At 48.3% G+C, this 13,924-nt stretch overlaps 1 protein-coding gene across 4 annotated transcripts in view; it reads right to left on the bottom strand.

Annotated features, from left to right (window-relative positions):
* The window catches only part of LOC106587522 (BTB/POZ domain-containing protein kctd15), a 28,952-nt gene continuing 15,028 nt past the window's right edge, over positions 1–13,924 (bottom strand). For all 4 annotated transcript variants that reach the window (XM_045708453.1, XM_045708452.1, XM_045708450.1 and 1 more), the window contains exons 4-5: positions 12,646–12,951; positions 1–3,713 (exon numbers count right to left, since the gene is read on the bottom strand). In XM_045708453.1, coding sequence (XP_045564409.1) covers positions 3,555–3,713; positions 12,646–12,951 — 465 coding nt within the window. In that variant the 3' untranslated portion in view covers positions 1–3,554. The remainder of the gene's footprint in view (positions 3,714–12,645; positions 12,952–13,924) is intronic.

The following is a 13,924-nucleotide window of genomic DNA, read 5'->3' as shown; positions in this document are numbered from 1 at the left end:
TACAGTACATCCTTTTATTATCGCAAATATGCAAGAAAAATCAAATGGACACACTGTAAGTGAACACATGCCCTTTAATACCACAGTCTAATTATTAAAACATTTTAAATAATATACATTTTGTACCTTAAGTATACCCTTTTGAAATGTGTTTAGTCCATATGTACACAACATAATGCTTGCAAATTGGAAATGATTTTCATTATTTTTGTTTTGTAGTAAATGAGAGGACTTAGAGGTCTCTTTTTTAATTAGACGGTCGAGGGCCCAGTAAAAGCCAGAGTCCTGATAACAATTTAATATACAAACAACTGTACAACTGCCCTCTGGTCTCTGGACTTCACACCACACAGAGAAGTGGTAGGACTCCTTGTTAATTATGGTCTACCAACTTACTGACCACAAATTACTAAAAGAAAATGGTACACTCTCAGAAAAAAAGAGTGCTATGTGGCACCATGTGTCCCTGTAGGGGAACCCTCTGAAAAAAGGTTCCAAATAGAACCATTTAAGATCAGAGAGCTATTTCTGGTTCAAAATAGCACACTTTAACAGGTTCCTTTTGGAACATAGGTTCAATTTGGAACCCAAAACAGTTCTATCTGGAGCCAACTTTCACGGGGTTCTCCTACAGGGACAAATGGTGCTGCACAGCAGTCTTTTTTTCTGAGTGTATGTGTGAAAACATACAATATGTTTGAGGAAATGTCCCTGTAATGTAATGAGGTATCTGTGAGAACCTGACACCTGTAAGAGGTATTGTTGAGTTGCTTTACTCTTGTGTCAACAAGGAAGTGAACTGATGAAGGTGAGCTAAATGCTGCCACATACTCTAACTATTCAGAACCATTGAGAACTGAGCCGGTTACCTTCAGATGTAAAGTTGAATCAAGAGATACCAGAGGACATAAAGTAGGGAGGGAATGTTTGTTTGGTCTGGTGCGGTGCAGTCCAGTGAGCCATGGGGGTAACATTAGGAGGGTGCTCTGTACAGAAGGGTCTGGGAATGTGATGACGCAGTGGGGGGCACAACCCTTGTCTCTACTGGCATTGCTGAGGAGTTGGGAGTGCATGGGAGCCCGGGGGACCTGCTGGGCTCTGAAGCCCCACATCCCTCAGCAATATGAAAGGCCTGGTTGGCCATTCCCTTTGAGGCGACTGGATGCAAGGGCCCAGGCCAGTAGCAGGTCAGAACAAAGAGGAGCCTGATTGGGAGGGAGGCCCCCCAGGAGGTCTGTGCTGCCTTCTGGACTTCTTGGAGCTAAACTAACTAACCCTGACCATCTTTAAGAACTGAAGACTGAAGAAGTCCTGGGGCTTGTTTAATCAGTGGACATCCACAGAGAGGACACTGAACACTAGGACCAAGAGGAGAGTTGGTTCATTACAAATTAGACTACCATCCCATTTGAATTAAGATTTTCGTCATGTTTAGTGAAACACCCACCATAGGAGGTTTCAAAACAAACTCATTAACAAGCCGGTGCTGAACCAAGATCAGAATGGGCCTCTTTTTGATCAATGATTTTGGAACGGGAGAAACACAGTTACACAGATATAAAGTATGACAACTTATACTCTTTCTTTCTTGTTTCTCTCTTTGATCCACAAATGTAGAGAATCAAACCATGGAATCACAGCAGGATAGAGTAAGTGCCTCCCACTCTTTTTCTCTGTAAACAATGCTCTGATGCTCAGCTCACAGTTCATTTTAGGTTATGCTGCTGCAGACACGTGAAGAGTGATTGAAATAATCCTGCCTTAGAAATGAAATGACAGACAGTCAGCAAGACAAACATCAGGGGCTTCCATGATTAAACGTAATGTATTCTTTCAATTGTCAGACTGTACTGTGTTTGTACTGTGTTTGTTCCTATAAAATAGTTTTGAATAATCATAGTGATTTCTGTGTCAAATAAACAATTATGAAAACATGAATTTTAAACTTTGTACAATCATCAAATAGGCAACTTAGCTTTATCACCGAAGTTTGCTATTACTTACATTGTTTTGGGCTCTCTCAACATATTAATATGTACTAATTACTATAAACACAATGAGATAATGTGTGGGTTGATTGGCACTGGTCATCAGGACGTATACTAAACTTTTTTTGGGCTGGCGGAAGTTTTGTAGATGATGTGTTATAAGTGCAAACAAAGTGATCAAGCATTTAGAGTACATCTCATCACAATCATGGAGATACACTGATACAGTTCACATGTTCCTCTTCAAGTTAGGAACATTCTGGCATTCCACAACCAGCAACACATTCAGAGCCTTCATATACAATTTCATTCAGATTTTCTCATTTCACATTGCAGATCATTTTACATTTTGACTTTTAACTTTTTAATAAATATATGTACTCTCACATTGTTAATCTTATTTGATGTAAGATATGTTTTACAGCTAATTGCGACAACGCCAACGCACTTTTTATGCATGCTACAAATGTTTCCTCTGAAAGATGTAGAAATGGCCAGGTTCCCTTGCAGCCCCATTTAAACAATGAGACCTTCTCCAGCTCTGAATGCATTACCAGCCAGACTGCTGCTTTAGCCACGTAGCCTCCAGACATAATAGTGTTTCTATAGCCACTGCCAAGTCTCTCTCTCTCTCTCTCTCTCTCTCTCTCTCTCTCTCTCTCTCTCTGTCTCTCTCTGTCTCTTTCTCTCTCTCTCTCTCTCTCTCTCTCTCTCTGTCTCTCTCATTCTCTCAAGCTTTCAAACCTAATGACTCTGAATACAATGCTCATACATCCTTCATATAGGAGGAAAAAAACATAAAACAATCCTATTAATAATTGTTTACACCATGTTGTGATAAAACAGAAAAAAAAAACAGCAAAAAAGTTGTATTTTATAAACAACAATGAAAATAAGAAAGACAATCAATCGGACCTCCCTTGGCTGCGAGGCCTGGTTGCTGGCTATAAGAGCAATGTGGGCTGGATGGCTGTCACTTCCTCCTCTTCCTCTCTGCCAGCCCTGTCCCTTGTCAGGCCAGGCCTCCCTAAATAGCACCTGTCTTGTCCCCACTCAGCTGCACTGGACGGCGCACACAACACATGGGCCTCACACAGACACATACGGGACTGGACGACACACCGCCATGCGCTGCACTGAGGGCAAGGGGGCCGTGCTCCTCACTGAGGTCAGGACACCTCTTCACAAGGGGTCAGAGAGCCTTACAACTGGAGGAAAAAGAGATTGGTCACGGTGCTTAAATGGTTCAAGAGATGGAGCTGCTGTTTCAGTCTTTCTGTTCATCATCATAGTCCTATATTTCTTTGGGTGTTATTAGTAAACAGAATCAAATCCTTTTGTTTTCTTTCTTTCCTTTTTTGTGTTTATTCTACATTCCCCTTAGAGCACTGAGTTCCTCAGAGCTGGCAACGTTATCAGGCGTCTGCTAATACTTAGGTGTTTCTTGCTTTGTTGGTTTTTGTGGTGTGAGGTGGAGGGATATTAGGGTTTGGGTTTGTTCTGTTCTGTCCAGTAGGGGGGTGAGGAGCCCCTCGTGGCTAGTCCCTCTCCTCTGCTAAAGTCTCTCTAGTCCAGGGGCTCCTGTTTTATCCTGATGGGGGTGTTCATGGACATACTCCGCCGGTCCTCACGGCACAGCACGTACTCGCTGAACTGGGAGGAGTCCACCCCGCCGCCGCAGGACGCTGCCACACTGAAACCCTTCTGGAACAGACGCTCTAGAACCTGCAGGGACAGAGCAACAACAGAGGTTTAATCAATCAAATCTATTCATAAAGCCCTTTGTACATTAGTAGCCACAAAATGCTTTGCAGTAACCCGGCCTAGACCCGAAAGAACAAGTAGAAGCACAGAGGCCAAGAAAAACTCCCAAAGGGTTAACACAGACTTATCAATAATAATGACCTTGTCCACCCACCACCTCCTCATCAATCAAAGCACATTTACTGGTGATGAGTCACGTATACAGTAGCACATGTCACTAACCCAATCACATAGATGGATATGTGCCGGAGGGGTGGTCAGACATCACACTGTCTCTAATATTCATGGGGGTGGGTGGTGTTGAAGGATCTGCTGCTGATGATATGAGGGCATAAGCTCAAAGGGATGGAGGGGGTTTGGGGTGTATTAGAGAGAGTTAGCTATGTGTGTTTGGAGGGAGCTGGCTTGAGTTCAGTATATGGAGAGATAACTAGTGCTCCTAATTTGAGTAATGAGCAGTATGGGTTGAGGAGTGAGGCTGAGGCCTGTAAGATAGTGGGAGCTGTGAGGGGCTGTTAGGGGCTGTGAGAGGCTGTGAGGGGCTGTGAGGAGCTGTGAGGGGCTGTGAGGGGCTGTGAGGAGCTGTGAGGAGCTGTAAGGAGCTGGGAGGGGCTGCGAGAGGCTGCGAGGGGCTGTGAGGAGCTGTGAGGGGCTGTGAGGGGCTGTGAGGGGCTGTGAGGGGCTGTGAGGGGCTGTAAGGAGCTGTGAGGAGCTGTGAGGGGCTGTGAGGGGCTGTGAGGGGCTGTGAGGAGCTGTGAGGGGCTGTGAGGGGCTGTGAGGAGCTGTGAGGAGCTGTGAGGAACTGTGAGGAGCTGTTAGGGGCTGTGGTGGATTTTTTTCATCTCCTGTAATCCTTCTGGGTTTTTTAGGAGAGGGAGTATCTCTAAATCCCAATGTGTGGAGTGCTGTGTATTTATTTATTTCCCAGTTCCTTTAATGGAGTGTTGCAGCGTATGGAAATGAATGGTCTTGCTCAGGGCTAGCCTCCCTCTCCTTATATTGCCAGATACAAAGCCAGAGACGAAGATCACGCAAAATACATGCGTTTCGCCTGTTGCCCCATATAAACACACACTCGCACACACACACATACACACACAAGTGAGAGTGGCCTCTCTAATTGCGAGAGTGGTGGCCCCATTGGAGGGCTAAAGCGGGACAATTAGTCCTGGTGGTTGAGCCACGCAGCCTCCTCAGTCTGGGGGTTAGGATGCCTGCTGAGGAATTCACAGATCACACAGACTGATAGGACTTGTTAAACAGGCCTGCTCAGCTATTAATGGCTGGTTTAGACAACCCCCCTACCACCTCGCCCTGCTTCCCCCCCTGCCCTGATGCAAAAACAAGGCAGAGAGTGCGTCCCAAATTATACCCTATTCCTATGTAGTGCATTACTTTTGACCAGGGCCCATAGCGTTCTGGTCTAAACTAGTCCACTATATAGGGAATAGGCCAGGGTGCCATTTGGGACACAAGCTGAGATTAAATGTGGACCAGCAGCATTTTTCTTCTTGCACCTAACTCCAATAACGATAACTACCCCCTCTCCCTCTCTCTTCTCCTCCCCTCCCCTCCGAAGCTCTGTGACGATGACGGAGTCAGTAATTTGTGGGAAAGAGAGGCACTAATTAAGAGACCTGCCGAAGCATCAAACGAACGCTCCCCAAATCCACGACAGACGATGGAGAGGAGTAACGATTATGGAAATGATATTACACTCTCTGCTTTGATCATTGCATCACATTGCATTTTCACCCCATATTTTTTATAATTTTTTTATTTTTACATATGTGAGACTCTGTCACGTTAGGCGACGCGTTCAGTCACAAAGGAGAGAAGGGTTGATCAATAAAGATACTCTTAATTAAAACATTTTGATAATGAGGCCTTATTACACTGTAAATATATTGAATTTAACCTCAAAATTTCATATTGAATTTCAACACATGTGCATTGATCTTTGATTCAAAATGCCAAATGTACCAATGTTGAAGTGTCTTTAACTCTTCTTGCTGTAAATAAGGTATTGGCTCTTTCACAGAACCCAAAACTCACTGCCCAGGAGTTACAGTGGTTTCTGAAAGTTGCATAGTTTCTTAACTTCTTCCACTGTAGCAGCACTTTCTGTTCCCCTTTTTCTGCCTGTTTGAAGCTCAGAATGTGAACAAAAGCATTGCCTCACTTCATCCCCTGTGCACCTTCATAAACGTAGCCTACTGTAGCATACTAAACTATTCTCACTGTTGCAGGGTTGACTTGGCTGCAGAGGGATCAGCCACTGTCACATTCAACCCCCACCCCCCTGTACAGCATACAGGGACATCACAGCGCTGCCACTCAAACCTGGGGTCGCCATGGGGATGAGCAGGGGATACGTATCAAGCTCGCTCCACTAACCTCCCAGCATCATAACGGAACAGAACGCAGTAGAGACACAAGAGAAGCCGGTGAGGCAGGAATCAAAGTGGATGAGCCTCATGGCTGGAAACAGAGCGTGATGTAATATTGATGGCCACCGGAGTGCACACACACACACACATACCGGAGTTCACACACAAACACTGGAGTTAACACACACACGCAGGAATGCAGGCACACGAACGTGCATACACACACACAAACACACACACACATCTCCAGAGGGGCTAGAGATGCCTGTGCAGCACTCGTCTAGGTCTCCAGTTGTCAGGACGTAGGGCTGGGGGTCTAAGTCTCCAGTTGTCAGGACGTAGGGCTGGGGGTCTAAGTCTCCAGTTGTCAGGACGTAGGGCTGGGGGTCTAAGTCTCCAGTTGTCAGGACGTAGGGCTGGGGGTCTAAGTCTCCAGTTGTCAGGACGTAGGGCTGGGGGTCTAAGTCTCCAGTTGTCAGGACGTAGGGCTGGGGGTCTAAGTCTCCAGTTGTCAGGACGTAGGGCTGGGGGTCTAAGTCTCCAGTTGTCAGGACGTAGGGCTGGGGGTCTAAGTCTCCAGTTGTCAGGACGTAGGGCTGGGGGTCTAAGTCTCCAGTTGTCAGGACGTAGGGCTGGGGGTCTAAGTCTCCAGTTGTCAGGACGTAGGGCTGGGGGTCTAAGTCTCCAGTTGTCAGGACGTAGGGCTGGGGGTCTAAGTCTCCAGTTGTCAGGACGTAGGGCTGGGTGTCTAAGTCTCCAGTTGTCAGGACGTAGGGCTGGGGGTCTAAGTCTCCAGTTGTCAGGACGTAGGGCTGGGGGTCTAAGTCTCCAGTTGTCAGGACGTAGGGCTGGGGGTCTAAGTCTCCAGTTGTCAGGACGTAGGGCTGGGGGTCTAAGTCTCCAGTTGTCAGGACGTAGGGCTGGGGGTCTAAGTCTCCAGTTGTCAGGACGTAGGGCTGGGGGTCTAAGTCTCCAGTTGTCAGGACGTAGGGCTGGGGGTCTAAGTCTCCAGTTGTCAGGACGTAGGGCTGGGGGTCTAAGTCTCCAGTTGTCAGGACGTAGGGGCTGGGGGTCTAAGTCTCCAGTTGTCAGGACGTAGGGCTGGGGGTCTAAGTCTCCAGTTGTCAGGACGTAGGGCTGGGGGTCTAAGTCTCCAGTTGTCAGGACGTAGGGCTGGGGGTCTAAGTCTCCAGTTGTCAGGACGTAGGGCTGGGGGTCTAAGTCTCCAGTTGTCAGGACGTAGGGCTGGGGGTCTAAGTCTCCAGTTGTCAGGACGTAGGGCTGGGGGTCTAAGTCTCCAGTTGTCAGGACGTAGGGCTGGGGGTCTAAGTCTCCAGTTGTCAGGACGTAGGGGCTGGGGGTCTAAGTCTCCAGTTGTCATGACGTAGGGCTGGGGGTCTAAGTCTCCAGTTGTCAGGACGTAGGGCTGGGGGTCTAAGTCTTCAGTTGTCAGGACGTAGGGCTGGGTGTCTAAGTCTCCAGTTGTCAGGACGTAGGGCTGGGTGTCTAAGTCTCCAGTTGTCAGGACGTAGGGCTGGGGGTCTAAGTCTCCAGTTGTCAGGACGTAGGGCTGGGGGTCTAAGTCTCCAGTTGTCAGGACGTAGGGCTGGGGGTCTAAGTCTCCAGTTGTCAGGACGTAGGGCTGGGGGTCTAAGTCTCCAGGTGTCAGGACGTAGGGGCTGGGGGTCTAAGTCTCCAGTTGTCAGGACGTAGGGCTGGGGGTCTAAGTCTCCAGTTGTCAGGACGTAGGGCTGGGGGTCTAAGTCTCCAGTTGTCAGGACGTAGGGCTGGGGGTCTAAGTCTCCAGTTGTCAGGACGTAGGGCTGGGGGTCTAAGTCTCCAGTTGTCAGGACGTAGGGCTGGGGGTCTAAGTCTTCAGTTGTCAGGACGTAGGGCTGGGGGTCTAAGTCTTCAGTTGTCAGGACGTAGGGCTGGGGGTCTAAGTCTCCAGTTGTCAGGACGTAGGGCTGGGGGTCTAAGTCTTCAGTTGTCAGGACGTAGGGCTGGGGGTCTAAGTCTTCAGTTGTCAGGACGTAGGGCTGGGGGTCTAAGTCTTCAGTTGTCAGGACGTAGGGCTGGGGGTCTAAGTCTCCAGTTGTCAGGACGTAGGGCTGGGGGTCTAAGTCTCCAGTTGTCAGGACGTAGGGCTGGGGGTCTACGTCTCCAGTTGTCAGGACGTAGGGCTGGGGGTCTAAGTCTCCAGTTGTCAGGACGTAGGGCTGGGGGTCTAAGTCTCCAGTTGTCAGGACGTAGGGGCTGGGGGTCTAAGTCTCCAGTTGTCAGGACGTAGGGCTGGGTGTCTAAGTCTCCAGTTGTCAGGACGTAGGGCTGGGGGTCTAAGTCTCCAGTTGTCAGGACGTAGGGCTGGGGGTCTAAGTCTCCAGTTGTCAGGACGTAGGGCTGGGGGTCTAAGTCTGCAGTTGTCAGGACGTAGGGCTGGGGGTCTAAGTCTCCAGTTGTCAGGACGTAGGGCTGGGGGTCTAAGTCTCCAGTTGTCAGGACGTAGGGCTGGGGGTCTAAGTCTCCAGTTGTCAGGACGTAGGGCTGGGGGTCTAAGTCTCCAGTTGTCAGGACGTAGGGCTGGGGGTCTAAGTCTCCAGTTGTCAGGACGTAGGGCTGGGTGTGAGTGACAGGTAGAGCAGACTCAGAGTAATGTGGTGCTGCATGGAGGGAGTCCTACTTTGTTTAACTATACATGGCCATTAAAACGCTGTTTCTACCTCATCTTCATTCTCCACTTCATCACAAGCATCTACAACAAAAGACCTGTTAGAAAGTGGTTGTCTGATCACACTAAAGTGTTCCATTTCTAGGGGGGACAACTGCTGCCTTGTCTAAGAGACAAGTTCACTAAATAAGTTTATAGTAAAGCTTTGACACAGGAGGGCCAGAAATAGTTTTGGTAGCTAAGTTCATGATGTGCTCTGTGTTTTCTTTTTCGGAAGGGTGAGGGTGGTGGTGATGGAGGTGGTGATGGTAGTGGTGGTGGTGATGGAGGTGGTGGTGGTGGTGACGGAGGCAAACTGCAGGGTGGAGCCATGTTCTCCCTGTTACTAGCTGACCTAGTATGGATTGATAGGCTGGTTATGTGACATGACGTGTCAGAGAGAGTGACTGGGCCATGTAATGTCCCCGGCCCTGGCAGCCCTGGCAGTGAGAGGGGACAGGAAGGACAGGGGCCGTCTCAGAGTAGTGTTGCTGTCAGGGTGATGAAGGAAGGATTGCGTCTGGCTTGATCACAGTGCTCCATCACTGTGATGTACGGAGGTGTGTACCGGCCGGCTCCTGCTTCGGGACTGTGTGTGTGTGTGTGTGTGTGTGTGTGTTTGTGTGTGCGTGTTTGTGTGCGTGCATGTGTGTGAAAAAAGCCACCTCTGTGGCTTTATAGCTAAATGTTTTCCCTCTTAAGCGGTCCAGTTCTTTTTTCCCATGGCTCTACATCACAGGTGGTTTGCATTATTCCCCCTAAATTCCTTTCATGACTGGAGGAATTAATCGTTCACTCACCAAGGTGGGATTGTTTATAGGTTTTCTCTTACATTGGAGTTGGCAAGAACGATTTCTCAGACAGAATGAGTTAGTAAGCCGCCCAAAATGTTATTGGTGATTAATTATAATGAATGTACCTGCCCTTGTATCGGAAGAGAAATGCTGTAACTAAGGGCAGCAGATGACTGAAGAGACTAAAGAATCCAAACCAGGGCAACACGGAAATACACAAGTTCCCAACACTATTTTCCATCTATTTCTCAAAACTTTCCCTCTCTTTTTCTCTTCTCTTTCTTCCTCTGGGCAGGGTGTGGTTGCATTCCCTTGGGTCGGGGTCCAGGAACTGTAATGAGATCACAGGCACATTGTCTGGCCAGGTAAGGCGAGGATTATTCTCATAACCTTCTCATACCTTCACTCAACAATGACACAGGACAGGATGAGGAAGTTGTTTAGAAAAATCTCCCCTTACACCAGAAAACACCTCCATCTGCTCTCTGTTCCCCTCACATCTGCCAACCCCTACAGTGTGCTTGTGTGTGTGTGTGTGTGTGTGTGTGTGTGTGTGTGTGTGTGTGTGTGTGTGTGTGTGTGTGTGTGTGTGTGTGTGTGTGTGTGTGTGTGTGTGTGTGTGTGTGTGTGTGTGCGCGTTTGTCTTAAAGAGGCCAGCCCAGAGAGAGAAGGAGCCCTGCCGCGAACAACGCCTCCCCATCCGGGAAAAGGCTATAGGTTGAGACAAAGCCCTCTAGAGCTCCACTGTGTCCCTCATTCACTAACACAAACATCACAAACAGGAAACCCTGAAGAGAAGGCAGGCTCCCGTTTCTGCCAGTACCAAGTCATTCACACGCTGTCTGATTCCCAAATTACATCCTATTCCCTATATAAGGTGCCATATTCCCCACTATGTAGGGCATATGGTGCCATTTGGGATGCAGACACTGAATAATGGGGTTGGTTTCACCTCAGCTTCACAGAGAGACAGTGAGTCTGTGGGTTTGTTTCACCTCAGCTCCACAGAGAGACAGTGAGTCTGTGGGTTTGTTTCACCTCAGCTCCACAGAGAGACAGTGAGTCTGTGGGTTTGTTTCACCTCAGCTCCACAGAGAGACAGTGAGTCTGTGGGTTTGTTTCACCTCAGCTCCACAGAGAGACAGTGAGTCTGTGGGTTTGTTTCACCTCAGCTCCACAGAGAGACAGTGAGTCTGTGGGTTGGTTTCACCTCAGCTCCACAGAGAGACAGTGAGTCTGTGGGTTTGTTTCATCTCAGCTCCACAGAGAGGCAGTGAGTCTGTGGGTTTGTTTCACCTCAGCTCCACAGAGAGACAGTGAGTCTGTGGGTTTGTTTCACCTCAGCTCCACAGAGAGACAGTGAGTCTGTGGGTTTGTTTCACCTCAGCTCCACAGAGAGACAGTGAGTCTGTGGGTTTGTTTCACCTCAGCTCCACAGAGAGACAGTGAGTCTGTGGGTTTGTTTCACCTCAGCTCCACAGAGAGACAGTGAGTCTGTGGGTTTGTTTCACCTCAGCTCCACAGAGAGACAGTGAGTCTGTGGGTTGGTTTCACCTCAGCTCCACAGAGAGACAGTGAGTCTGTGGGTTTGTTTCATCTCAGCTCCACAGAGAGGCAGTGAGTCTGTGGGTTTGTTTCACCTCAGCTCCACAGAGAGACAGTGAGTCTGTGGGTTTGTTTCACCTCAGCTCCACAGAGAGACAGTGAGTCTGTGGGTTTGTTTCACCTCAGCTCCACAGAGAGACAGTAAGTCTGTGGGTTTGTTTCACCTCAGCTCCACAGAGAGACAGTGAGTCTGTGGGTTTGTTTCACCTCAGCTCCACAGAGAGACAGTGAGTCTGTGGGTTGGTTTCACCTCAGCTCCACAGTCTGTGGGAAAGGCCTGATAATGAAAACTAAAATAGGAGGGATACTTCCCAGTCCATTTGAGACAGATGTACGGCGCACACTGAGACCAGACTCGGCGGTAAACATAGTGGGAAAATGTTGTGTTAGTTGATGCGGCCAATTAATTATATTGCAAGCCATTTAAAAATCTATAAAAGAAGTATAAACCGGTTTAGGCTGTTTGAGAAATTGTAAGTATGGTATTAAAAAATGCAATACGTGTATTTCAATCTCCCCGGGCGGTGTTATATTGGAGTCTTTTTAAAAAGAGGAGCTGTGTCTTAAAAAGGAGTCAAACGTAAATTATGCATATCATTTTTTTTCACCCCTCTCATTTTTGTGAGAAGAAAACATGGCCGCAGCGCAGGCAGACAGTGGAGAGGAGACAAGGCTTTGTCCCGCTGCACAGGCAGCTAGGCAGCAGCCCCAGAGGTGGTCTCTCACATTGGCAGGAGGGCGGTGGAGGTGTCAGAGCAGAACGCCTGCCTGGCGTGTTGGGGGTAGTGTGGGGCATGCTGGGCGCTGGGTGAGGCTCCTCTATGTGTTGACCTGTATGGCTATTGGCAATGAGGTGTTGATGATACCACAGAGCTGTGGTGAGAGGCTGCTCCGCTCCTTAAAGCCTCATTCAAACCTCGGAGGGGGAAGAGTGCTTTCTGAGAGGAAGATTAATATTATTGCTGTGACATAAACCTACAAGTGGCTGAAAAAACATGTCACTATCTCTGAACATCTTAAACATATTCACTCTAAATCACATCAGAGTAACTATTATCCCATGTGAGTTATGATGAGGGGTTGTTGCTACAGAACAGTCATCTTGTCTGTGGCTACACGCAGGCTACAAATCATGTCACATGCCTTTACATGGACATTTCAAAATGGAGTCCTTGTCCTATAGATCACCAGTGATGACTTTAGAACAGTCAACAGTCAACTTGACACCTGTAAAACGTGATACACCACTATACCCACTGTAAACCCTGCTCCCTCAAGACTATAGGAAAACAGAAGTCACAGAGGCTCTCTGGGGTTTTCATCACCAGGACAAAAAACCTTCTAGTGATGATTAAAGACGGCTGCCGACATTCATGCACAGACAAAACGTTATCTACCTGGACAGAGTTGAGCCTGCAGTAACCGTTGAGGGGGAAGCGGATGACGTGCGTGGGGTCCTGGTTCCAGCCGGCGTTCACCGAGTTGCACATGACGTCTCCAGTCTCGGGGAAGATCTCCTCGATGAGCACCTTCTCCCCGCTAAGGGCGATCCTCTCACCTAGGTCAGGCGTCACCCGCACCACCAGGCAGTCACAGGGCTGGGCCGTCCTGCGCTGCTCCCTCTCCTGCTTCCAACGCTCCAGCTCCTTAATCATGGGGGACAGCTGGTAGTACCGAGCCTCCTCGTACAGCAGGTGGAACTCCTGGATGGGACAGGATAGGAAACATGCACAAACACTCAAATCCAAGTCATTTCATGCCTCTTTGTCCTTTTCACGCCACTTCGATACAAAGTGATTTTCTTAGCAAGTTAGGAGAGCATTTTTGCTAACCCTAACCCTTTCCCTAACCTTAACCTCAGTCTCCTAACCTGCTATGTTAATTCTCCTAACCTGCTGTGTAAATTCTCCTAACCCGCTACGAGAAAATCACTTCCGTATCGAAGTGGCTTCAAAAGAGTGTCTTTTATAGTCAGTCCCTCATATTCATCTCATGGTATTTCCTGGTAACAAATTATCTCGGTTAGGCCCACATTGAACATTCAAATATCTCAGATTGAAGAATGATTCACTGGTAAACCAGATCAGTCTCCAGTTGTTTACAAGAAAGGCCTGTATGTTTTTTTATTACCAGAACCACAGCCATGCTAACCATGGCCATACTGTAGCTGCAATCAGCCAGTCACTCTCTACTCCAACAGTAGCTGTTGGCAGGGCTGAGTAATCCTCTAGCATGTTGTATTGAGCTCTACTCTATAGAGGCCTGTGTCAGTGAGGCGAGGCTCAGTGAGCCCAGGCTGCAGTGATGTGGGATGGGATGGTACATTCCTGTGTGCAGACAGTCTAGCTGCAGCAGATTGCCTAGCTGCCTCCCCCCCTGGGCTGTGCTTGCTGGGGGCCATTTGCCCCTGCGCTCTTGCCTCTAATTTCCCACAAGACCAGATGGCACCATCGTTCAACACTACCATAGAAAATACCAGGAAGACTGAGGAGGAAAGGCAAGCTATTGGTAGCTAGCTAACAGAGGGGAAGTGAGGGGAATATATATGGGAGAAGACGTGAACATGAGGATAATTATAATATAAGCCATGGTTGATTTTTTTATGCATGCTTTGCACAGAGGGATTTTATGGTAATGTCTAATGTGAATAGTGGCCCGAAGTTAAGCTCTGATTTC

This window comes from Salmo salar, chromosome ssa26 (assembly GCF_905237065.1).
Source record: "Salmo salar chromosome ssa26, Ssal_v3.1, whole genome shotgun sequence".
Taxonomy (NCBI): Eukaryota; Metazoa; Chordata; class Actinopteri; order Salmoniformes; family Salmonidae; genus Salmo; species Salmo salar.
The sequence above is the reverse complement of the archived record's forward strand: the minus strand, read 5'-3'. Positions and strand labels throughout refer to the sequence as shown.